Raw genomic sequence first — 26,905 nt, forward strand, 5'->3', positions numbered from 1 at the left:
ACAGCGTGTGGGAGCTGATTCCCTCTATCATGTATGTTCTGGGGATTAGCCTCAGGTCATCAGACTTGGAAGCAAGTACTTTTTGAACTGTATTCCTGAATGAATTTTAAGAAAGACAATTTTTTTTTATAATCCTAGAAATAGGTGAGTTTGTTGAAGTATAATTCTCATCAAAGATAAGGAATGAGATACTGGGTTAACATGTAAAATGTAGGACAAAATGTTAAAGGGAAAAAAAAAACTTAGGACATGAAAATTAGGAAAAAACATGCTAGTAATACAGTTTCCAAGTCTAAAATCTACATTAAAAAGTTAAAACACAAATTAGAAAAATAATGCTAAGAATTAAAGCAGGTAAGTGACTTCTGTCAGCACCAATAAACATGCTCAAAATGCCCAACTTAATCCACAACTAAAGAATGTAAACTTAAATAAGATGGAAATAAGACTTTAACATGCATTATTTACATGAAAAACAAGTGCTACAGAGCATGGTTGTTGTGGAAGACAGGTCCCTCTCCTTAGGCATGACTGACAGTGACCTGCCAACTCAGATAAGAAGCTGAAGTCATATATACCGCTTGGCCCAGGAACTCCACATTGATGAGTTAACTGTAAGGAAATAAGACATGAGAGCATTTCTTAACGTGTGCAGGCTCTCGATCAGCAATGCTCCTGCACCTTTCCGGATCATCATTTTATTTGTATGTAGGCCAGGCTATCATGTGGAGCAGGAGACAGAAGAATGGGCCATGGAAATCATTTGTCTGAAGTGAAAAAGATACACAGCTTGTCTGCTTCCAAAGCTCATGCTCTTCACCTCGGCTACCTCTCCTCACAGGACACCCTGAGTCTTCCTAGAATGACAAGGAACTCAGTGCACCTGCAGGAGCAATGCCACAGGAGGACTTAACCTGGAGAACAGACACCAGAGTGCTGCGTGAATACAGTCTGTTAAAACCCCAGGACAGTGGTTCTCAACCTGTGGGTCACAAGCCCTGGTTGTTGGGGGTGTGGAATCACCCTTTTACGGGGGTCACCTAAGACCATCAGAGAACACAGATATTTACATTATACGTCATAACAGTGGCAGAAATGATAGTTATGAAGCAACGAAAATAATTTTATGGGGATCACAGCATGTACTAAAGGGCTGCCGCATTAGGACGGTTGAGAAGCACTGCCCTAGAACATGCGCTGTGTGCCCAGTGCTGTAAACATAGTAATACAGTATGCTATACTCACTCTCTCGCTATACACTAGTGTATCTGGTCTAAAAGAAGCTATGATTGAAAGGTCTCATCAATAAAACAGTCAATAAAGGCTCTCTCTGGTCTGAAGGCCCTTTTTTTGCTTCTCTATGCTTTTTGTATTGTTCTGAATTATTGCCAATGACGACTCATAATGTTTAACCAGAGAAAAGAATTCTTTAAAACATGCAGAACAGGGTGGGTGGTCAGTATGATGGCTTAGTGTACCGCACTTGTGTCCAAGTCTGGCAACCTGAGTTCCCACCTGGGACATAGTGACTCCCACAAGTTCCCCTTGCCCACCCCCACACAATTTAGCTTAATTTAAAAAATATATGAAATGGAAAGAACAGACAGAAAAGTAATGAGCAAGAATGTAGCTGGTGTATGCGTGCACATATGTGTGTATGTGTAAAAAAATTTGTAAACATTTATCCTCACTTCTTAGTCTAGGGGTGGGAAGAGTACATATATTCTGTTTCAGGAAATCTGAGAGTCTCCCTGTGTCTTTTTCACTGCCCAAGACTACTGACCTTTGTGGCTAGGAGGAAGTAACCAGGGTGGCTCCTGGCAGGACACCAACAAAAAGTGCACTGGATACTGCTGGGGCTGTGAGGAACACTAACGAGCTCTCTTAAGGAGCCCTAATCGTAAAGCAAAGAGATTCTCACCACCTACGTTTCCCATCCCACCTATAGTCCTCCAACAAATTAAGAATACAGGAAAAGAACTAGTGATCAACGTCAGTGTCTGGTTTTACTCCTAAGCCATATTCGTAGTAACGAAAACACACAAATCCACTTATAGGAGAGCCTTGGGACAAGCAGAAGCAATCTTATATTGTATCTGCATGTAGGCGAGACCAGAGGAGAGTGTGCGTGTAGTTCACACTGAGCCCTGAAAGGTTTGCAGCTGCACGCAGATTTATTCTAGACCATTGGCTAGCCCAGACCAGGAGCAGAACCCAGAACCGAATATAAAGGGAGACAGACTTGGACCCAGTGCACTGGCCCAACGATTGCAAGAGTACAAGATTCCACTGACGGATAGGGAGACTGGCGGGTCCCATTCTCGGCATTGGGTTACATGTTACATCTGGTCAGCTTTACCACTGGAGGGATCGTTTAGATTCCGGTTTATCTGGAATGTTTTCCTGGCAGGGGCAGCTGGCCTTGTGACTGTCAGTCAGTAGTTATTAACCTTTCACAACATTCTTAAGATGGTCACGATTACTTTCCTCTATACCTAGGTCAGCTAAGGAAGACAGCAAGACCAGCACCATGTGAGGGGGCTGCTGAGAGCCGTGGGGAACGACTGCCTCTAGAGCATCTCTTCTGCCCAACGAGGATCACTTCAGACTGGCAGTCTTCTAAAACACTGTGATTCTTCTCAAGAGTGTCGCCTCACATCATCATCTTTGAAGCCTGTTTGAAGCCTCGTCTTGTTGGTCTCTATATACAGTATTGGATACTGAGCCCCAGCTCTTTGGTCTAGCCCTAGATGAGATATTCTCTGCCTCACCCATTGCCATCTTCCAGAGCTCTTCCGTGATTACACACATGCTCCACATCCTGTCACGTTTACCTAATGCAAGAATCTAATCTTGCTACTGCTGTGTCAGAAGCATTTCATTAATTCAGCAGCAATCATTACTTCAGGAAAGCATCCCTCCGTTTTCTCACCAATGATACTGCTCGGTCCATAGGTTCATGAACCTAACATCATCTCTACCCGCAAGCCCAGACACAGGCATAAGCTCATTTATGTCCATCTGTTGAGGATAATGGGATTGGCTCCAAAATGAAAAGTTTATCATGTGAATGGCCCACATTAGCCAATCAAAGTCCTCTCTGTGGCCTTCTGCCAAAATTGTCACCCGAAAGACACTCTTCTGAATGATGCAAGCTCCAAGGACTGCAATGGCTGAGTCTATGGAGGACACTCCCAGAGAGAGCAAAGCCAAAGCCGAGGCCAACAGAGGACACAGATAATGAGAAACTAGAAGAAAGAAGGGAAAGGGCTCAGAATGAGGATGGCACCAAAGTTGGTCTAGCTACCTAAGAAAATCCCTTTTTTCTGTGAACTATTCTGAATCATTCTTGACTCTTGCCATGATGCATATACCACTTAGAACTTTTAATAGAACATTACTTCATTTGAGAAATTAAAAAGAAAAGTTCCTCAACTCCTCAGCATAGGACTTAGAAAAGATCTCCTTAGCTGTTCGGTGCTAACTGCCTCTTTCAGCCTCAAGAAGCTCTCTCAGATATTAAAGAATAATCGCACAACATCAACAGGCTCTGGCATGCTATAGTTCGTATTTGCTCAGTCCAAATTCTTCTTCTTTTTCCTTCTCTATTCCACCTCCAGATCCAGGTCGCAGTAGTTGCTACATAATATACAACTAGATGTTTACATCTATTAAACTCTTAATTCTTCCTTATATTGGCATTTCTCAAAATTAAGCCATATCAACATTTGGCCCAACAAGATCACTCTTGGGCACTTATCCTCTGAGAATAAGCATACACTTTCACAAAAATCCTCTATTAAAATATCTATAGCAGCTTTACTCATTACAGCCAAAAGTGGAAACCGCCCAGAAGACCTGTAGCCAATGGAGGCCTAAACCATGGTATGCCCATAAAAGGGAATATGACTCAGTAGTTAAAAGAAATGAACACGTAATGATACAGATAAGCTGGGCAAATCTGGAAATAATTAGGCTCACAAAAAAAGAGACTCAATCATAAAAACTTAAATATTTCATTAATCTATTTATATAACAAGTAATTTCAAGGCCACAAATTAAAAGGAAAAAAAGAATAGACTTCTGGTCACCATGGTTAGGGACTGTGTGAGGAGGTGAGGCAAAGAGTAGATATAAAGGGGTATCATAAGGCCGTTATGGGGGGAGGGGTGGAAGTAATCTGCATTTTGACTATAGAAATGCCAGTATCTTGGTTATGGTACTGAAATGCAGCCTGGTATGATGCTATCATTGGAGAGAATTGGGGAAAGGATACGGAAGATCCATTACTGTTGTTTTTGTACAATGCATGTGTATCTTGCAATTATATAATAATAATAATAACAATAATAATAATAATAAATTAACTGTATCCCAAATCTGAACTGAAAAGTGAAAACTAAGTGTAGATTTGCCTCCCAGATACCATGGTTTCAAACAGCAGGTCTCAATGTAAGTCATAACATTGTGAAGTTTTTAAGCACAGCAATGAGTGGCTCCCTCTGGCCCATATAAAGGAATAGACTTTTGCACATATAAAGGTTATTTTCAGACGCTGGAATGACAAAAGAAGAGACAAACACAAAAGAAAGGCCCGTGCCTCTAACACCAAGTTAGAGGCCTAAATGAGAGTTAATCTTCACAAGTACCAGGCTCAGGTTTTTGTGGACATGGACAACAGCCACGGATCTATGAAATTTGATCTGTTTGCCATTTAGATCCATGTGACTCACTGAAGCTGGCTGCATAGCTAAAAATACAGGATATCTGCAGCCTAGGCAACTTTGGCTCATGGATTTTGATTCAAACACTGCACATTTGGAGGTGGTGGCTTTCTATTTATACATCGGCCAGGGACAGAGGAGCCTCTACTGCTTCAAGTGACGGCTTGAAGTCTAGAAGCAAAGGGAATCATGAGTTTTATCTGCATACACAAACATTTTATCTGAGAGTTACACGACACCCTCGTCTGAGGCACATGAGGCCCCGAGATCATCCAGGCTTGAAAGATGTCCTTTCTTGGGCATTGGGTGTGTCCTATTGAATACCTGCCTCAAAAGAGGGCAGAAGGAGTCATGAGCTATTAAAGACAGTGTAGGGTGTGGCAGTCACATGAATGACCAAGCAGCACTTGGACTGGGGTGCTGAGTCTGAAGACTGGGTGTGGTGTTCAGTTCTGCCATTTCATTTTAACCTTGCAAAGGCCCACTCTGAACCTCTTCTGCTAATGCCCACAGCCACCACTAGCATGCAAGACAAATTTCTGGGCATCAGCGTATCCTGATTCCTACCCCAGGGGCTACCTAGGAAGCTGAAAATCTTGGAGTAGGCTGCCCAAAAAACCTGCCTGGCAAAGTCCCTGCTGTACTCACCCATCAAGACACTCAGCAACTTCTGCACCCTGGAGTTGACCCCCACGATTCGGTAGAGTCCTTGCTCGTTGATCCCTGAGAGGAGAAAAGATGATGATTTAATTAAATGAACACTGGAACACGAGTCAGGCCAACAAGGCCAAATGCTCTTCTGCTTTTTCTTCATTTTCTCTGTCCTTCTAAAAGCTGCTGTAATTAAAGTTCCCTGTCACTCAGCCCAGCTCTTAGCAAAGGAGTGGGATTTGGCGCAGCTGTCTAGGGTTCACGGATGTGCTGCACACTCCAGGCCTCACCTTAGCTCGGTCATCAGCAGGAAAGATCCTTCCCTCTCCCTTGCCAAAGGCAGTAGATAAAGACTCTTCAAGGTGCAAAATACATTATTATAAAGCATCATAGGTAACCAATTCTTACATTTAAAAATTCAAAATGACACGACGTTAAAAAATCACTCACAGAAGATAAATGACTTTCTATTTTTATACTCAACATAAAAATACTGAAGTGTGGAGACATTTTCCATCTTAGGGAATACTAGTTCAGACTGAGAAATCAGAAAATTCATCACAGAGCAAAGGTGTTTATTTTGAAATACTTAAATAAAGATAGAATTTCAAACTACAGAACTTCTGTTCACTAAAATGCCTGGGCTGTACCACTGTAGCACTTAGAAAAGAAGGCAATTTGCATGTATGTGTGAATGTATACGAATGTCTGTGCCTGGTCATGTGTGTGGGTCTACATGCATACGGCAGCCAGAGGACAACCTCGGATTTCATCCTCGGGAATGTCATCTGCCTCCTTCGAAACAGGGTTTCTCACTGATCTAGAACTCATCAACTCAGGTTCACTGGATGGCCAGTGAGCCCCAGGGATCTTCTGTGGAAAGGAGAGAGGGCTGGGGATCAAACTTAAGACTTCATGCTTTACTGACACTCTGTCTTCTCAGCTCCAACAGATCATTTAGACCAAGTGATTAAAAATGGCTTTTCTCTTGCTGTCCCCGGCCCATCATATCTAGAACTGTTCAGAAACTAGGGCATTCCTCTCCAGTTCCCTTGCGAACTTGTTAATGTGAAAGTTAGTTCATGTCACTTCTCTTAGTATCTTCCATGGATTCTTAAGTATATATCATAATCCTAACTTCTTTGTTTGTTTGTTTTTTGAGATAGGGTTTCTCTGTAACTTTGGAGCCTGTTCTGGAAATAGTTCTTGTACACCAGGTTGGCCTCAAACTCAAAATCCACCTGCCTCTGCCTCCCAAGAGATGGGATTAAAAGCATGTACCACCACCACCCAGCATATTCTTAACTTCTTATGGTGCATACAAGGCTTTCAAGCTGCTGGATTACAGGGATACCAGACTCTGACAAGAATTTTAAGTGACTAGGCTTCCTTCTTGGCTTGGGGGCTAAAAATGGATGAACACACAGCCCGCCTTAAGCAAGTACACTTGCTTATATGTATGATTCTGCCTTTATTAATCACAACTGTTCTCCTGTCCGCCTCTCCTTTCCTTATTTATGTCTTTTCTGAGTTAGTGTCTCACTCTATAACCCAGGCTGGTCTGTAACTCCCAACTCTCTAATCTCTCAGCCCTCTGAACAGGCAGTAGGATTACAGACTAACACACAGGTTGCATCTTTCTCCTTTAAAATGAAAAACAACATAAACTCTTTAAAATTACCTTAGACATATAAGCTCATTAGAAACGTATAGATTATAGCTAAGGCAAATAGAAAATCAAAAGAAGAAAGTAAAAGAAAGCAGAGAGCCACCAGTGTCACATTGAGACCTGTGCAGAGGATGCCCTCTTGGTGGGCACCACAGGACGGGCTCAAGCAGGCCAGCTTGTTTGTAAATTGTATTTTCCATTTAATGCACTAAATATGGGTTATTATAAAACCTATTTCTTTTTTGTTTCAAACATAATTCTTTACTGAGTCTTTAGGAATTTCACATCATGCCCCTAACCCCGCTCACCTACCAGTCCCTCCAGATCCACTCCTCGCCCCTAAAAAGCATATTTCTATTTTTAGTCATTCACAATATTTTACTGCACAAGTGAACCACCCTTGATTTAACCAACTTTTGAGGCATTTGATTGGTTTCTGGTTTTGTATTTTAACCGCATCACTGTATAAACATTCTTTTGGTTCAATATGGCCAACATCCTTATTTTTCAGGTTTAATTTCCAATTACGTCTACTTGACATTTTCTAGGATATCTTGTGTACTATTACCAACCTGTCTTAGTATTTTGCTGAAGGGGATCAAGCAGAAATAATCAAATATTAAAAACAAAAACAAAACCCTGATTCTATATGCTAACGTAACTTCTTTGGAAAGAGAAACCTATAGGACACATAAGCACAAGAACTCAAGAAGTTTTGTTACTCCCAGCCCCTACCCGTGTGTGTGTGTGTGCGTGTGTCTGTGTGTGTGTGTCTGTGTGTGTGTGTGTGTGTGTCTGTGTCTGTGTGTGTATCACTCTCCCTTTCTATTTCCCCACTAGTAAGGTTACAATTCTGCTTTAAAAGACAGAATTTCTTTCAAACCAATAAAAAGAGCAAGCAGGTAGAAGGCTGAAGAATAAAGAGACTCAATCTCTGACAATGGTTCTGATCAGTGTCAGTGGAGAGAAGGCTAACAGCTTTCCTCAGAGCTACAAAGGACCAGGGCACTTAAAACTCTACAATGCCCTGGCTTGTAAGAGACTGCAGCGAACCAGCCTCCCCATCTCAATGCCCTCCCTGTTCCAATAGGCCTGGGAAATGTCAATGAGGAGTAGGCAGCTATCCCTTCCTTCTCTGTCCTCGATGGTTCTCCGGTCAAGGTCTGCAGACCAAGATCCTTCACTTGGGGTCCACAGATGCTAAGCGAATCCCTGGAGAGTCCAGGGATCTATGAACTGGATGGGAAAGCAGCCTTTATTTTCACTATCGCTGACTTTGCACACTTCCTTCCCTAATGAATGGAGACAACAAATCACAGTGGTATTCACAGTACCCTCAACACAGTACATAATCACAGATATTTTCCTAACTTCTTACAATGGTCAAGAAGGCTTACAATATTGCAACTTCCAGATTATGCCAGTTATGATACCCACCACTATAAGTTACTAAATAACTTGTTAATGCAGAAGCATCTCTACCAGTCTGTTGCAGCTATATTTTCAATTATTTTAATAATAACTGAGTTTTAAAACGGTTTTCCATATGCCTAAGAATTCTATTTGGATACATGTAAGACATTTTCATGATCAACCAGAGACAAAGATGACGTGAAATGGGTGGACAACCCCTGCTTCAGACCAATGTGACCTGTAGAAACAGCCACAGTGGCACCAGGAGGGTTAACGAGTTCCTTAAAATGAGAAGCAGCAGGTAGCATGTCTGCTGCCCCCCTTCCATGAGAACAATGCTGTCTGTTAGACTACTTTACCTCTGGTTTCCACCGCATGGATGCATTTCCTTATTATGCTGAAGCCGATGCTGTCCAACTGTGCGGCTGAAAGAACAAGAGAAGTGCAGTCAGTCAGGCCTTGCTTGTGCAAACCAACTCACTGCAAGGTTTACACACTGGAAGCCACCCACATGGTGTGGCCACAGGCTCTCTCTCCTTCCCTGTGTGAGGACAAATAAGTAAAAGTAGAAATAACAGTTTAAAATCGGGTGGTACTGACAGAGGACCTACCACATGCCACATACATGCTAGTGTTCCGCGTGTATTATCTTGGTTCTCACAGTAACTTTGGCACTAGTCTCAGTGTCTAACGAGAAATGGCAGCACAAGGCGGCAGACGCCTCCAGTTGGAGCCACAGGAAGAACTGCTTGCAGTCTGCTCCATAAAGCAAACATGAAATGCTTTAAACAAACCAGTTAAGTGCTTTACCTAGAGTATGTTTTGTAGCTCCGGCAAATCACCTGGAATGATAGTATTGTTAGCTCTGTGTTACAGATGAAGAAAACTGAGGCTTGGAAAAGTGAAATATGACTCAAGCTGCCAAGTTCACGTGTGGAGACTTGCTCTGGGGGCCAGATCAGCAAACTGCTTTAAATATGACTTCGGATTAAAGTATAATTCTGTTCTGGTGACTAGAAAAAGTGGGAAGTCAAGGGGCAAATGAAGGAAAGAAAGATAACCCAGATGAATATTGAAAGGGCTGAGGACAAAGATGCTACCTGAGCCCCAGAAATAGCCCAACAGCAGGGGCAAAGGGTCCTCCATCTCTTCCAACACCTAGGAGCGCCACTCAGAAAATGAAACAACCCACAGGAACAATGTTCCCCTGGGGAAACTGTAACAATAAGGAGCCCAGCCATCCACAGAACCTCAACCCAAGCTTTGGTGATCAGCCATACAGTGCGCATAGCTTGTATGAATGAATCATTTTGATCTCCTTGGACATCCCTGTTGGCATTCACTATTGTTCTTTTCATCATAGCCATCCCAGTGGTATCAGAGTTTCCTTGCTGTGGTTTTGTTCTGCATCAGGTGACTAAAGACACTAGGCATCTTTTCGTGTGCAAGGGACAATCCTCATTCTTACATGAAGTACTCAGAACACAGCCACTGGGAATGTAGTGTCAGGCAGGGAATTATCTTTCTCTGCTTAAGGAATTTTCCAAAGTATTTGTAACTGTTATTCTGTAGTCACCGGAAACCTTTACTTTGTTTTTGGGGAAGCGCTTCAAAGTATCTTTCCAAAGATAAGGAGTTAGAAGTCTGGGGAAAGAACCGCCATTGTGCACTGACTGCTGAGAGCTGTGGAGACAGGGTCTGAACGTGGATGTTTTAAGGAGAGGCTTGTGAACACAATTTTCTTTTTAACATAGGAGAGCTTCATCTTGGACAAAAACTACTTCCTTACCTCAAAAACAACAAACGTTTTGGAAAATTGGAAAGAACTTGGCAACTGAGAAGGCCCCAGTGCTTAGATAACCTATCAGGTCAAGTAGGAAGTGAAAGTCATTTCTAGGCAAGTGGCACATGGAAGAAAGAAAATACAATGGAACTTTCCAGATATATCCAGAAAAAAATAAATTCTACCAACTTACCAACTTACATTAACTATAATGTTTTTGAAAATGTCAAAGACCCCCCCCCCCATACACACAAACTCAATGTTCAGATTAGCTTTCCCTATGCTGGCCCAATTTCCCTCATTTGTTAAAAGCAAGTAAACCCTCGTTATACTGATGTTAAAGAAAAATGTCTTACAGTTACCTTACAGGTAACGCTGTATTTAATCAGTATAGCTTAGCTTTCTAATGTACATAGCATCTCCATGCTGTGGAGCCAAACGGGAGCTCGGGTTAACTCTGCTAAGCCTAGTTTATTACAGTTGCATACTGTCTTACCTACCTAGTTTTGTAAACAAGACTCCCAAGAATTCAGGAAATACACTTCAGAAACCATTGTTCTAGCTCTCTAAACTAAAAGAGATACAAGTTTCTGCATCACCACTTTGGTGCATTTTTCCATCTTCTCTTGGTCCTCTCTCTTTCCTTAACACACATGCAGGGACGGACACACACACAGAGTTTGATATCTATTCTCATCAACTTGAGGTTCCTGCTGACATCATGACGGTGTTATTAATAATTAAAACTACATATTATTTAACTTTGGACTAGGTATCACTAATGTGGCAGGGTATACATAAGCAGAATATTAGTTCTTACTTTTGCCCACTGGGTTCCTAATTAAGCAATCGAGATCTAGTCTGCAAAGTGAATTCCCACTAAAAGGTCTGAAACACTATCACCATGGAGCAGAGTTTGCCAATGACTGAGAAAGTAGCCCGCCAGATGGAAGCGGCTGTCCTTAATCCCCTCAAGCAGGTGATTCAGCCCATTCACTGAGCCAAGGCTCAGAAAAGGTCAGGGATTTATTTGCAATTTCTGTATCCTTATAATCTCCAGAAATAATCTCTCATTAAATATCTACTAGGTTTGCATCATTCCGTTAATTTGACTAGCAATGAGTTGATGTAGGATCTGTAGCTCCCAGACTCAGCATCCTGGGATGAAGTTAAAACTTGGCTTCTCATCCTCCCTTAACCTCAAGTTCCCTGGGTTCAGGTTTACATCAGCAGCCAACACGGATGTGGTATAATTGATGTTGGCAGAGTGCACACAGAAGACACAGTCTGACTTCCCAAGTCAGAAAGGTGCAACAATTCTAACTTTCATCATAACCGTTAAAGCCATGCTCTGGTCTCTCCTTTTTTGAGAAAGGAAAGGGCCAGGGTCCGACAACTCCACTTTGTAGAAGCGCTGTGAGAATATGTGCAAACAGGACAGGTGGGCAAATGTTCAGTCAGCTTGGTGCATCTCAGGGCAAACCTGGGAGGGGATCTGACAGTGGTGCGGCTTCGGGTTGCTGAACCAAAACAAACTCCAGGAGGGGGAGGTAGGTGAATCAGAAATGTTTTACTACAGTAGGACAATAAGAACAACACCGGGTAAGGTACAATCAATCCCTTTTCTGCCTAAAAGGTGGAGACTGGTGGTCCAGATAGAAAAACACAGTTCTAATGTAACTACCACCGTTGTAGTGTGAATAAAAAAAAATGTAAAAATAAAAATATCCCACTAAAAGCTTCTGGTACCTATGAAATAACTTCCTCTCATCTTTAAAACAAAACAAAACTGTGCAGGTGGTGGTGGCAATGGTGGTGGCAGTGGCGGTAGCGTGTGTATGTGACAACTCTAACAAAACCATGAGCATCTCCCTTCCTTTCCACCTTGCTTACATATCCAAAGCATTACCAACTTTTCATCGTTCCTCTTAATGTTTCTCAGTTTTGTCTAGCTCACTCCAACATCACTGTCTTGGTTCCAATCCAATGAAAAGCAATGATAGGGTTAAATCACTGAATAAATAAGAGGGCTTGCCAAGAAGTATGAGATACCCAAGCTGACCTGATCAGAGGAAGTACAGGCATGGTAGGAAAACAACAAAGGTGGCCTCAGCAGCCCCCCACACCTGGAAAAAAACCCGAGAAGCATTGCCTCAGCAGCCCCCCACACCTGGAAAAAAGCCCGAGAAGCATTGCCTCAGCAGCCCCCCACACCTGGAAAAAAACCCGAGAAGCATGGCCTCAGCAGCCCCCCACACCACCCCCAGCCCCTCTGAAAAAACCCCGGAGGAGCATTTGCAAGGCACTGCTGTCCTTTCCCCTTGTAAACGTCTCAACTTTGAATAGTTACATCTTTACACATATTCTAACATCCACTACATCTACCTATCAGAAGAACTGGGGAGAGGACAGAGTCTGAAAAGGCCTCTGCCTGTCAGGAGACTGGCCCTTTGAGGCCGCTGCGTAGATTAGTGAGCTTCCACTCTGGACGAAGTACTCCAATTTTGTTTTCTTAAGGGCTGAATTAAGACTTGACTACTAACTTATTCTACCTGTGTCCCCATGTTCATTCTCCATTGGGAGCCAAAGAATTCATCTACTGCTGAGAATGGGAGCAGAGGCATACAGGGGCAGTATGCCATCTCTTCTCCATAGCAATCTTACCTCTGTTAGCTGCCGCCAGGGTGACTGTAGTGGCCTCTGAGCTAGCCTTTTCATATTTCTTCTAGTTTCCTTACTAGCTTTCCATTACCTTGTTGGCCCCTTCATTAAACAAACAAACAAAAACCCATGTTACAGGGCCAGGGAGATAGCTCAGAGGTTAAGAGCACTGGCTGCTCTTTCAGAGGTCCTGAGTTCAATTCCCAGCACCCACATGGTGGCTCACAACCATCTGTAATGAGGTCTGGTGCCCTCTTCTGGTGTGTAGGCACACATGCAGACAGAACACTGTATACATAATTAATAAATAAATAAATCTTTAAAAAAATCATGTTGCCTCCCTACTTCCAATCTGTCAATGCCACATTCCATCTAACCTAGTTTACTCTTCTCAACCCTGGTTTGTCCAATTGATTCTAAAACAAATTATATCCATTCATTCTCTAAAAGAATGTCCATGATATCTTAAACTTACAGCATTTATCATCTTTACTGAGCTAATCCACCCAACAGCCTTGATGCCATATGCCTTTGGCCCAACAGCTCAACTCCATGCATAGGTATGGCTGTCCTTCTATGAGTCAGACTCATTTTAGGCTTTCAACACAAAACAAAAGCATCTTACGCCCATTTCTTGCCTCAAGGAACTGCAAGAGCACTCCTATTCTTACGCTTCAATGATATTTAAACTATTAGCTTACTTATTCAACCTATGCCCTAGCAGTCTAACTCAGTGTCAACCTTGCTCAGGAGGGAACACAAATCCTGGACAGGAAGGCAGCAGAGCCTTGTGGCCAGGCCCCAGCTTGCTTCTCCAGCCTCCTCAGATGCCACTCTCCTAGCTCTTAGCACCTCACAACTCTGGATTTCTTCCAGAATCTGATCAACCACATTCTCCAGACTTCACATGAGTCTAACCTAAATCCCTTGGCATAATTAATACAGAACTCTCTTTAAGTATGAATTCCTCCAGAAGTCTCCTTAATCTCCCCTCCTAACTTAATACCCTATTGTGTCTTATCAACCTCTCTCAAAATAGACAAAAAAGATGTCAAGCATATATTTATGTGTGGCTCTGAAAAATAATGGTAAGTACCAAATTTAAAATACGCAATCATGAAGACAATGGCTAGTAAAAACCTCTACTTATCAGTTCCATTCCCTGCTGTATCTCTGCTACTGCGCACTATGGCGCTGAACATGAAATGAGAAAAAAGGAGAGAATCTTTTCACTTTGGATTTGTGGATAGGTTAATTGGCAACTGAATCATGGGAGTTGCTGAGGGTCAGAGTGGCAGGTCAAAATGACCTTTTACATTCCAAGAGATAAACCCTAGGAGAGTAGGGGGTTATTTAAGCTTCCGGTCTTTGGCCTTCTCACCCTTTCTGAGGATATAAAGGTTAATATTTTAATGGACTGATCTAACCATTTCCTTCCTGTATCAATACAAAGCGATGCTACGATACACACATACACACCCCACTCCCTTAGAAAAAAAATGAGTCCAAGGAAAAGGAAAAACAAAACCTGTGTTGGTCAAAGCATGCAACAGAGAGGATGATTATGTATGAGGGAATACTTTCATATTCAGAGGGAGGACCAGGGAGGTTCACGCCCTTTCTTTAATAGTACTAAGACCTAGAAGCCTAGAGCTCCCTGGGCTGTAATCCTGTGACGGCAGCTATCAGAATCTTCCTGTGGGACCTAGGGAATGCTGGCAAAATGTTTCTCAATCACCTAGATATAAACTCTCTGTTTTGGAAATGTCTCACAGTTCTGAGCAAGACCCTAGGATATCTTTCTGCTCCACTGTCCCCCATATCTAAAGCTAGATATTTCTCTGCTTCCTGGCCAGCATGCATTCAAACGATGCAAACCAACTTTAATACTCATGAATCACATAGACAGAAGCAGTGTAGAACTCAAAGAGAATAAAGAGCTTTAGTGCCAAACAGACCCGGGATAGAATTTTATTCCTGCTGCCTATGGCCAAATGAGTAACTGGGTTGAGGTGTTTCACCCCCTATCACTCATCTCCCTGTCTGTAAAGTGAGGACAACTCACCAAGTGTCATGAAGACCCAGTGAAATGGATAGCAACTGGGATTTACTTGCTGCTCAATAAATACTGATATTTCCAATACCATCAACATTTGATGCTACCTCATGCTAATATTTCAATCAAACTTTGCAGCAGATGAAAGTTTTTGCACCCACATTCGTGTGACTCTGATGATAATCCCATGGGGTAAATATTGTGACTTTTCTCACTAATCACTGCTTGCTTGTGCTTTTACGCTAATGAGGGATAATACACTACAGTTTTAGAAAATAAATTAATAAACTACAGCTAATTTGATTTTTCCCAACCTCTCTGCTAAATTTTAATGATGAGAAAAACCAGGCTCATGAGGCTAAGTGGTAACAACGCTAATAGTAGCAAACAGTTACCAAGACAGACTACACTGCTTGGGGCTATGAACTAAAAGCATATCATCATCATCTCCTCCTCCTTCCCATCATCATCATCATCATCATCTTATTCCTCACACAGGCTCAGCTAGTTAAGGGCCCTTTGTAAAATCACTGGGTCAATAAGTACAGGGACCACGATTTTAACCAAGTCTAAGTTTGAGTCTAGAGTTCATTCTCTTCTATACTATTTTCTGCTGGAATTCACACAACAGCCAGAGAGGTTAGAGAGCTAGGGATCTGGTTTCTGGATCCTGCCCTTTTCCTTGTGGTGGTAGTATAAATTCCAGGAGTCAAGAGAAATAAGGTATACTTGTAACACAAATCCTGAGCCCTCTCATACACATTGTGTTTTGGTAGGTGGTGAGCTCTTTGGAAAGCACCCTCCAAACTATCATTGCCAGAGACAAAAACGATTACTAACTCAACTGTCAGCATCTATACTACTACCCTTCCTATATATTATGAAGGACCCAAAACTTCTGGGACTTAATACAAAACATGAGTTTATGCCACTGTGGTATATGGAATAATTCCAAGAAATTTACAAGCATTTCTTAGAGCTAGATATCTAAGTATTGGAAATCTGTTTGACATAAAATATACTGCATGATAGAGTTACATCTTAAGTGGAGGCTAAAAAAAAAGAAATGAATTTAAAGAAAAATGATGATAATGAAGGCGATATATGTATATATAAAAACAACAATAAAGATGACACACAGGAACATATCTGAGCTAATGTCTCACATGTCTGAAGCTGGTGCTATACTCAAGCTAGCTAAATGGACGAGATAGTAGGCAGCATATTCTTTTTTTTTAATTTATTTATTCATTAAAGATTTCTGTCTCTTCCCCGCCACTGCCTCCCATTTCCCTCCCCCTCCCCCAATTAAGTCCCCCCCCTCCTCAGCCCGAAAAGCAATCAGGGTTCCCTGTCCTGTGGGAAGTCCAAGGAACCCCCACCTCCATCCAGGTCTAGCAAGTTGAGCATCCAAACTGCCTAGGGTCCCACAAAGCCAGTGCGTGCAGTAGGATCAGAAACCCATTGCCATTGTTCTTGAGTTCTCAGTAGTCCTCATTGTCCGCTATGTTCAGAGAGTCCAGTTTTATCCCAGGCTTTTCCAGACCCAGGCCAGCTGGCCTTGGTGAGTTCCCAGTAAAACATCCCCATTGTCTCAGTGTGTGGGTGCACCCCTCGCGGTCCTAAGTTCCTTGCTCGTGCTCTCTTTCCTTCTGCTCCTGATTTGGACCTTGAGATTTATGTCCGGTGCTCCAATGTGGGTCTCTGTCTCTGTCTCCTTTCATGGCCTGATGAAGGTTAATATTCAGGAGGATGCCTATATGTTTTTCTTTGGGTTCTCCTTATTTAGCTTCTCTAGGATCACTAATTATAGGCTCAATGTCCTTGGTTTATGGCTAGTATCCACTTATGAATGAGTACATACCATGTTCCTCTTTTTGGGTCTGGCTTACCTCACTCAGGATAGTGTTTTCTATTTCCATCCATTTGCATGCAAAATTCAAGAAGCCCTTGTTTTTTACTGCTGAGTAGTACTCTAATATGTATATATTCCATACTTTCTTCATCCATTCTTCCATTGAAGGGCATCTAGGTTGTTTCCAGGTTCTGGCTATCACAAACAATGCTAGGCAGCATATTCTAACACATTCTAATGTTCCAGCAGTATCATCCTTGCCAGCTGTCATATCCCACATCCACCTGACACCTGTATCTAATCCATCAGCCAGTCCTGTATGTGATAACTCAAAAATGCACCAAGAACCCTGCCACTTCTTGCTATACTTATGGCTAATACCAGAACCCAAGCCTATAGAGTCCTTTTCCAGGACTACTGCTATCATCTCCTAGATGTTTCTACTTTTGTCCCCTAGAGTCTATTCTTTACCAACCTCAGATCAACTTCTTAAATGACAGTCAGCACAGGCCATTCACCTCGTCTTGTCACAATGCTCAAGAGCAGTGGTTCTCAGCCTTCCTAATGCTGTGACTCTATAATACAGAGGTTCTCAGCCTTCCTAATGCTGCAACACTTTAGTACAGTTCCTCATGTTGTGACCCCCCAACCATAAAATTATTTTTCTGGCACCTTCATAACTGTTACATTACAATTCTGAATTGTAACTTAAATAACTGATATGTAGGATATCTGATATACAACTCCCAGTGGGTCTCCCAGTGGGTCGTCACGACCCACAGGTTGAGGATCCTCCTTCAAGGGAGGCTCCTCTAATGTTGAGAACACAATTTTATCTCATGATTTCACTGGTCTTTCTGGCCACTCTCCTCCAGACCTCCTCTCATACAAATGGTCCCTTTTAATATTCTTAGAACTCCATTTAATCCCTACTTCTAACTGTGTTTGCATGTGGTTGGCCCTTTTGTTGGCAATACTCATCTGTCAACTTCTCAGATGTATCCCTCCCTCTTTTCTCCAGGTTCCTGCTCAAAAGTCACTGTTTAGGAGGCTCTAGTCACCTTACCTAAGTCTCTCTCCCTGATTCTCTCGCCCCTAGTTCTTCATGGGATTCGCCTCTACCAGAAAGTATGCCCTGCTCTGCCTATTTACAGATTGTTGTCCATCTCTCTAGCGGATAGCCTCCAAATGTATATAAATCCTCCAGCCCATTTAATGTGCACACTTAATTTTTTATTTATCAGTTAAAATTTTCCAATTAAAAGTTTAAAAATAACTCCAGTTTTATGAGGGCAGAGGCTCAATTGGTCTTCTTGTGATTTTATTTCAATAAATGTTTCCTGAATGAAAAAAAAAACAATTCATATTTTTCCAGCCAAAAGACCAAGAACCAACAGATAAAATGTCCAACGACATTAGGGGATGAGCAGCTGACTTAATACAATGGAAACGTGAGCACTCAGAGGGTGCCATCCATGGCCTGGTCTCTAGGCATCAACCCTGACAATCAAAACGTTCCCTCCCTGCCTGCCGGAAACACAGCCACTGACCCTCCTTACTAGGTTCTGGGGACAAACAGAAAAAAAATGAGCTGAAAGAGAGATACAGTAAAGAAAGAAACATAAGGAGAAGGAAAAGAAAAATCACTGCCTGCCTGGGATAGACCTCTCAACTCTTGGTCTAAATCAAGGAGGCCCTAGGACAGCTGCTAAAAGAGTGCCACTTCTCAGCAGGAGTCAGGAGGCTCAGGGGGCACCATGTCAGCTGTTGCAGAGCAGAGCTGAGGCCTACACAGCCACCACCAGAAAGAGTGTTCCTCGGTGGGACGTAAAACACCAAACCAGGACAGCAACGCTGGAAACACAGGGGTTCATTCAGTGACCAGCATCATCAGGACCAGGGCATCTGACCCCCTGAGAATGTCTTAGGCACTGGCCTTGATTCCTTTTATTAAGAACCTGGGGGCATTGTACTGACTTCTGAACCAATAAAAATCCATGAACACAGAAGTATTTCAAACACAGAGCCAAATGCCTCTGCTTATCGGGTCCCTGTCTCCTATCTTTTAAAAACCTACCTTCTACCTCCAGATGCCCCAGGAACTGTTAAGATTGGTTTTTGTTTTATTTTGTTTTGTTTTTGTTGTTGTTGTTTTGGTTTTTTTTTTGTCAGAGAAAATTCAGAGACAGCAAAGATGGAGAAAGAAATGGCATTTATACTCAAAAACCTCAGATTTGGTGTCACCACACAATGGCTGTGTGATGGACAGCCTTCATTTACCTACCCTCCTCACCTTTAAGATGAAGGCAATAGGCAAACCAAATGAGGCAATGCCTGTGAAGATACTCTGAGGAAGTTGAGAGATGGATACAGGCTTAGAAAAATAAGGATGTCGCTGATAATAATAACAGTAAAGAGCAATACTTAATCACTATATCTGCTACCACTAAGCAAAGGCTATGTACCCCAATTTTATTTAATTTACCTGGTAAGTCAAGATGTATGTACTAAAGCCAGTCCAATGTCACACATTACAGAAACAGCATTAGGATGAATTAGAGTGCCTATACATGACTCAATACTACCCCAATCGAAGCCTCACAGCCTCTGCTAACCCATGTGGTAAGATGTACAATCTGAGATTTTTGATCAGGGTGGGAAGATATGACTTCAGTGACCATAAGTATGCACCTAGACAAAGCCTTAGTTATCTGTAAATGAGGTCGATAATACTACCTCCTTTATATGGCTCTTATAACAATGATCAAGTAATATAGTGTATGTCCAACACTTAGCACGTATGTCCCATATGTAGTATGAACTCTTTAGGCAATAACTATAATAACTAAAATCCTGGACTTGGTGACAGTAGGGACAGTTTTTCAACCTCTGTCTCAGCTACCACTTGCTTTAGGGGTTAAAAAGGTATCTAGGGCCCTGTACCATGCTGCCTGACTGCAGTCCAATCTAGGGTGTCAGGAGGTAGTTCCTACCAGTCCAACTTGTAGCCTGTTGTCAATACAGAGCCCATATCACGAGGGAAAGGAAAACATTAGGCCATGGCAAAGTTACATGCTGGCTGCCTCTGTCGGTCTAAAGCTAAGAATGGGTTTCTAAAATGTTTTCCAGGATAAGCAAAAGGGCTTCTGACTGTCTGGGCAAGTTCAAGAAGTCCTATTGGCAAGTTCAAGGAGCCCTACTGCCAACAGTATCCTTGGAAGATGGTCTCACCACACAAAACAGCTGGGATCATATGGTATCTGAGGAGTGAGTCCCCCTCTCTCCAAGCTCTACCCATACCTAAGCCACTCTAGAGTTAAGACGTCACTGCTTTACTAAATATAATTCTAGCTCAGTGTAGCCACAGCAAACATGTCACAGGTGGGATTCCTAATAAAAGGCAAAATGCAGAGAGCCAGCACCTATATAGCCCCTTGCCTGAGCCTCAGAAGATAAAAGTGATTGTCACAGAAACCTGCATGGACCAGGAGGGAGAAGAAGGGCCAAGAGGGTACCGGAGGAGCAGGCAGCATGAAGAAGGAACCCCAGGCCATCCCTGGCAAGCAGGATGGAAAGCTGGAAGGGAAGGTGCACTCAGCTGATTGCCTCGTGGACCAGTGCACAGGAGGCCAGGCGTCGTGCCCATTAAAGCTTCCACCCTTCTCAGGTTTAAAAGGGGAAATGTTCTATTTATAAGTTACCCAACAGGGGAGACCTGGCAGTCTTTGGATGGCTCCGATCCCAAAGGGATCCTTGTTACCAATGGTTGCCTCCTCCTGCCTCTCTACTGTGGGTGTTCTAACAGCAAAAGGCCGAAGGTGACTGGAAGCAAGAGGGAGGGGGAATTCCCTTTCCTGCCCTTTACTATTTCTGTGAGAATGTGGACATTAAATAATGTAGTCTGAAGGGTTTAGAAGCCTTTTGAAAACAGTGGCCATGCAAACTACTAAGGCTTCCACAGTGATCTTCAAAAATAAATCTTTCCTGTCTGGCAGATCAAGGGGAGCCAAGGCACAGAGATGAAGAGAACGAGAATCGGAGGGACAAAACCAGGCAGAGAGAGAGGGTAATGCATCCTTGTCTACCTCCTCTCCTAATCGTCGGTCCTGCCTCATAAATCAAGACAAGCTTCGATAACACACCGTGGTGAAGGATTCTGACTCGAAGAGCAGCCTAAGGATGAGAGCATATACAAGAGAAACAACAAAGAGTGGCCCTGCTTGTTCTAGAACCTCTGTGTGATGCCAGGGTCCCACATTAAAGGCCAGGCCCTGAGCAATTAGAGCCATCAAAGCATGTGGCCCTGGCACACCCAGCTCTGAGCACAGGTACTAGAGGAAGCATTGATGGTTCTAACATGGAGATTCATGGAGAATGAATAGGCTGTGACCCCACGGCAGCAAAGGAGACTGCCAACAGAATTCCTTCTAGTCTCACGTGATGGGCTGCATATGACTAGATAGAGAAGCAGCAGGAGCCAAGGACCCTGGCCACTGGTTCTGCTTCTCAACTATATACTCTCAGTGAAAACCTAGATATGAGAACACCATTTCTGTACATGGTGGCCTTTTACATGCCACTCATCATTCTCCCTGCAAAATGTCATGCCATCCTACTAGACTAGTTTTAAAATTCACCGTGTGGTAATTGAAGAGTTCACAAACTACAGTCCATGGGTTAGCATCACCACTGCCTGTGCAGAAAATAAAGCTTTACTGGACAATACTTGTCCATTCATTCATGGCTGCTGTCACATTAGTGCAATACAGGAACTCAACAGTTCCACAGAATCAAAGTATTTACTCTCTGCCCCTTTACTAAAAAGCATGATCTCTGTGTTACATAATGGTATTTACAAAATCAACAAATTTGTTTTGCTTATGCCTCCCGTTCATATCACGTTAAGTAAGTAGTATAAACAGCAATTTAGAATGTTCCTGTGACATGCACATTGAGTTCACCTACCAGAATTAAATGAATACTAAATGACCATCACAAATATTATCAAGACATAATTTTTATGATACGAAAATTCTTGTACATTTTTTAAACAGAATGGAAATAGGTTTATTCAGCATAATGTTAATTAAGTCAAAATCCATAGTGGTAGTGGTAATATACATATAAGACATTATAAACAATTCAAGAATGAAATATCCCTGGGCTTACAGATTAGTTTCACTGTTTTGAAAAATTATTTTATTATATTTCCTTAACAGTCTATAAGTTCATATTACTGGATAGCAAGAAAGAATATATGTTTTTAAATCTGCATCAGAGTAAAGTTTGGAGATGGAACGTCCACACCCTACAAACAGTAGACCGCAACCCCAGATCCACACAGAGCATTCACCGCTGTTCTCGCCACCTCTCCGTGTGAACAACAAACAGAACCTGCGATGGGTTCTTCAGCATAATTCAAATACAAATGATTCTCATAAGAGCACTAGATGAAAAGCCAATTGCAAGGAAGGAGTGATTAAGAACTGTGACCACAGAGTTCCTACAGTTCCATCCAAGAATAAGTTCAAGCAGGAGTGAAAATGAGAATGGGAAGCAACGTGAACTATCTCCATGGTACTTTGAAAAGCCAGGCAGTCAACACTGGACTATGCCCTGATGTCTATGAGGACTCAAGCTTATAGCAACAAGGACACATCGATTTAGATACAACCTGATTAGCCTACTGATTTGGGCTAAGCCTCAGATAGGGGCAGGTGGTACTATGAACACCACATTAAGAAACGGGGTCCTCTCTGTCCCAGTCTATAAGTTTTTAGCTAGAGAAGCAGAGGGAGACTACATTTCCATTAAAACTATAACCTCTATTGAAGTGAACAGGTAGTGACCTATATTATTTAAACCATAAATCCTAGAAGTCTCGGACTCTCTCACTGGATTGATGTAGCTTCTCCCACATATTCTTGGCACTGTAACTGCTCCTCAGTTAGGAAAAGCAGCCAAGGTAGAGAACAAGTCATTTCCCAATTTCTCCTTCTACTTCTGACCTGAGCTGCTTTCAATCCTCAGTCTTTGGAAAATAAATCTCACAACTCTAGCCAACGGATAGGTGTGGAACAAGACTAACCAAGCACCAAGGTGGCAAAGGAGCCTGGAGGAGCGGCTGGAGGGACAGATCTGGCCTAGTGCAGAGCCTGCCTTTGTATAGTGAAGGAGGAGAAGAGTGGATCCTTGACACTCGTGATGGCGGCCTTCTCAATGGGAGGTTCAGGCAGCAGGAAATCAAGCTCCACTGGCTGCAACTCCATTCTCCCTTTTGCTTTTCTGCTTGGTCATAACTGACCACCTAAAGAGCTCAGAGCTTCTGACATTCTAGGAACAACCAAAGGAATGTTCACTGTCCACAAAACTACCAGGACATGATGAGTAACAACAAGAGCAGATTGTTTTCTGACTTGAATATTTCAGGAAAAAGTCGACCAAGAACACACAAGACCACTAGGCAGAAAACTAAAACTGAAATAAAAGGATGTAGGTCTGAGAAAATGGAAGGACATTCAAAGTTCTTGGAGAAGATGACAAGAATACAAACAAAAGTGTTTATCTTCCTGAAAAAAAATCAATCTATTTAATTAACATAATCTTAAATGCAAATGAAATTCTCAGGGTTGAAGAACTTACTAAACTTATTGTCAAAGAACAAATGTCTACAGCCAACCCCTAAAAGGACAGTCAGTAATGAGGGAGGGAGGGAGGGAGGGAGGGACGGAGGGAGGGAGGGAGGGAGGGAGGACAAAAGTGGGTAGAGGAGGAAAGGTAAATGGATATGGATGCACAGCATCAGGATTTGAGCCAAATTATGCTTCTTCAAAATACAATTTGAAAATCAGGAGCCAGAAAGTAAATCAGATACAAAATTTAGAAGATGATATAAATGTATACAGAATACAGACCTCTAGCAGGCACTAGGCCACAGGTTTACTCCACAGCATCAAGGAAGAACAGACAAAAAAACATCAATAAGTAACAGATGGAAAAGTGAATTTTAAATATCCAAAACTAGGCTGGACATTTACTTCAGAGGCTTGCCTAAATCCTTATTCATGTCTAAAATGAATCCTTATTCATGTCTAAAATGAATAAGGATTACTATCTAGATAGAAATACCTTTACACATATGCAGGGAAGATGGCAATGGTCACTGAAAACGGACCAAGGACATGAACAGGCCACTAAGAGAAGAGAATGCCCAGAGGACTGGCAGGCGGTTTGAGTAGACAGTCAAAACTCTTCCTCATCAGAGAAAGACATCTGTTAGTGTGCAAGTGTATTAGACCAGCAAGAAATCACAAGGCTGAGGAAGAGTGGGTGTTGGCAAGCATGGAGAAATGTGCATTCGGGGCTGAGAGAGCTGTAGACAGAGCACTGTGGAGAGCATGGTGTGCCATTGTCTGGGAACTGGACCAGAAAATATAACCTCAGAACAGCATCACACACGCCCATATTACATACATGTTCACGTGATGACGAGGACTCAGAGACAAGCAGCTGAGGAGACAAGAGCACATCTCGACAAAACCAGATACACCTTAGAGTAGATGGCAGTCAGAGGCACCATCTAGAGACACGAAGGACAATGTGAATGACACCTAACACAGGCTGGGAGATGAAACAGATCAGAACAAGACATAGAACCATCTGTATAATTGAAGAACACTGGTAAATAGACAAGGCGTTACAAGAAATGTACTTTAAAAGTGCAGACTAGGCCAGGCAGCAGTGGCGCACGCCTTTAATCCCAGCACTCGGGAGGCAGAGGCAGGCGGATTTCTGTGAATTCGAGGCCATGATGTTCTAGAGAGTGAGTTCCAGGACAGCCAGAGCTACACAGAGAGAGCCTGTCTTGACATCCCCTCCCCAATCAAGTGTAAACTAGAATAGTAGTCTAAGGCAGAACAAAAGGACACAGGGAGGAAAAGAAGTAGAAGAGAACAAATGAATAAATAAATGGAAGACGGGTTCAAGAAACTCACGAAAAATGATGACAATGCCAGAACAGGGAAGCAAGGGAAGGGCTCTCTACCTGAGGCCTGAACAGAACACCCAGAAGATTAAATAAAGAGTCTGTAAAGAACTGTGCATATTTTGTCTGTGGCTATCCTCTATCTGCTAAGTAAACAACCTGAAACCCCAGCAGCCAGCAAATGCCTTTTACCAATGTGTTTGATACCCACAGGCACTGTATGCCCTGAGAGAAACCTCACAGGCAAGTTAACAAATTCAGACAAGTCCACGAAAGAATTCCCATCAACTATCTGCCCCCTTCAGAACAAGCTGGCTCTAGGATAAGAGGTTGGTATTCACACTCCCGCCAAAACATTTGAGAAAACAAAATACTGCCTTGTGCTGACATTTAGAATTTGCCCAGAAAAGCAATAGTCGACTATTAAATTCCTATCAGATTGACTCATTACCTTTAAGAGAGCTTAAATGGGGCATTAAAAAAATGGCAGATCAAGATCTTTAGCAACAGTGCTACCCGTGACAGATAAGCCCAATGAAGATGAAAAGAAACAATAGCTTCAAGGTATGGGCTGGAGCCAAGTGGTAGACGATCTGCCTTGCATGCCCAATGCCCTAGGTTTAATTCTTAAACTGGAGGGAGGTAAAAACTGGCATATTATGGAAGAAGATGTTAGTACTAAGGACGGAAGGCAACACCAACCCAGATGACTACTGCTGCCAGCCTGGAAGTCAGTGAACAGAACACTGGCCACGAGTTTTTCACTCAAATCATTATCGCTCCTCCTTGCTCAATAGAAGGGTTTTCCGTAACCAACACAAGTGCAGCTCTGTCTGGGAAGAGCAAGAGGCAGAACCAACTGTTCAGGCAGACTCTGCACTCTTCATATGGGACTCTTTGATCGGTCTTTGCTCAAGAAAAGTAGAATATCCTTGCCTTGTGTTTGGGAAGACAACCATTGGGGTTGGGGAAAATATAGACTAAATTTTATCCTCTGAGCTTATTAGCCTCGATTTCTTCATCTACAAGTCAAATCAAAAACTTCTAACAAAGCCTGGTGCAGTGGTACACACCTTTAGTCTCAGTACTTGGGAAGCAGAGATAGGTGGATTTCTGAGTTTGAGATCAATTTGGTCTAGAAAAACAAAACAAACAAAAAAGAAGGGAGGGAAGGAGGGAGGGAGGGAGGGAGGGAGGGAATTCCCAACAAATTTAATCTAATAAATCTCTAGTACCTGACACATATTAAGTGTTTATTTAACCGCTATTGCTATAAAATACTTTAGCAGTAGGCAATGTACTTTATACAAAAACACACTAGAAACTGGACACTACCCAGTAAGCCATTTTCCATCTTGATTTAGTATCTGATGATCAATGTAGCTCAAGACCTTTTCCTATCAAACACCTAGATGAGTTCTCTAACTTCTCCTATTTTGTTCCACTGCTCATTTACATTAAAAGCTCAATTAATGGCTGGGTGGTGGCGCACACCTTTAATCCAAGCACTCGGGAGGCAGAGGCAGGAAGATCTCTGTGAGTTCGAGGCCAGCCTGGTCTACAGAGCGAATTTCAGGACAGGCTCCAAAGCTACACAGAGAAACCCTATCTTGACAAACAAATGAACAAAAAAAGTTCAACTAATGATCTTCTACAGGCACCAAATACATTAAGATATCTCTTGTTCCCTTTTGTCTTTCTCTTCACATATTTGTGTGTGTTATGTGCGTGGCGTGTTTATATGTACATGTATTTGCATGTGTGGGACCACTTATGTTTATACATGCATGTAGAAGCCCAGGGTTGCTGCTTGGAATCTTTCTGGATCATTCTTCTACCTTATCCTTTGAGGCAGGTCTATTACTCAAATCCAGAGCTCTCCAACTAGCCTCGTCTCACTGTCCAGCTTGCTCTGGGATCCCTTGTTTCCACCTTCCAGGGCTCGATTAACACAGGGGCTGCCACGCGCACCGACATGCCTGTGGGCTCCAGGGATCTGAACTCCAGTCCTTGTGTTTGTTCAGTGCTTTGACTGCTGAGTCATCGCCACATCCCTCCTGCCTCAGTTTCCCACCCTGCCCTGAGATAAAAGCAGCATAAGGAATGAAG

At 42.6% G+C, this 26,905-nt stretch overlaps 1 protein-coding gene across 5 annotated transcripts in view; it reads right to left on the reverse strand.

The window, feature by feature from the left end:
* Arhgap26 (Rho GTPase activating protein 26) overlaps positions 1-26,905 on the reverse strand; it is a 398,682-nt gene that overhangs the window by 155,662 nt on the left and 216,115 nt on the right. For all 5 annotated transcript variants that reach the window (XM_041659662.1, XM_041659661.1, XM_041659665.1 and 2 more), the window contains exons 13-14: positions 8,817-8,882; positions 5,373-5,447 (exon numbers count right to left, since the gene is read on the reverse strand). In XM_041659662.1, coding sequence (XP_041515596.1) covers positions 5,373-5,447; positions 8,817-8,882 — 141 coding nt within the window. The remainder of the gene's footprint in view (positions 1-5,372; positions 5,448-8,816; positions 8,883-26,905) is intronic.

The sequence above is a fragment of the Microtus oregoni genome, unplaced genomic scaffold, assembly GCF_018167655.1.
Source record: "Microtus oregoni isolate MIOR12 unplaced genomic scaffold, Mior012 000011F_ref0000422, whole genome shotgun sequence".
Classification (NCBI taxonomy): Eukaryota; Metazoa; Chordata; class Mammalia; order Rodentia; family Cricetidae; genus Microtus; species Microtus oregoni.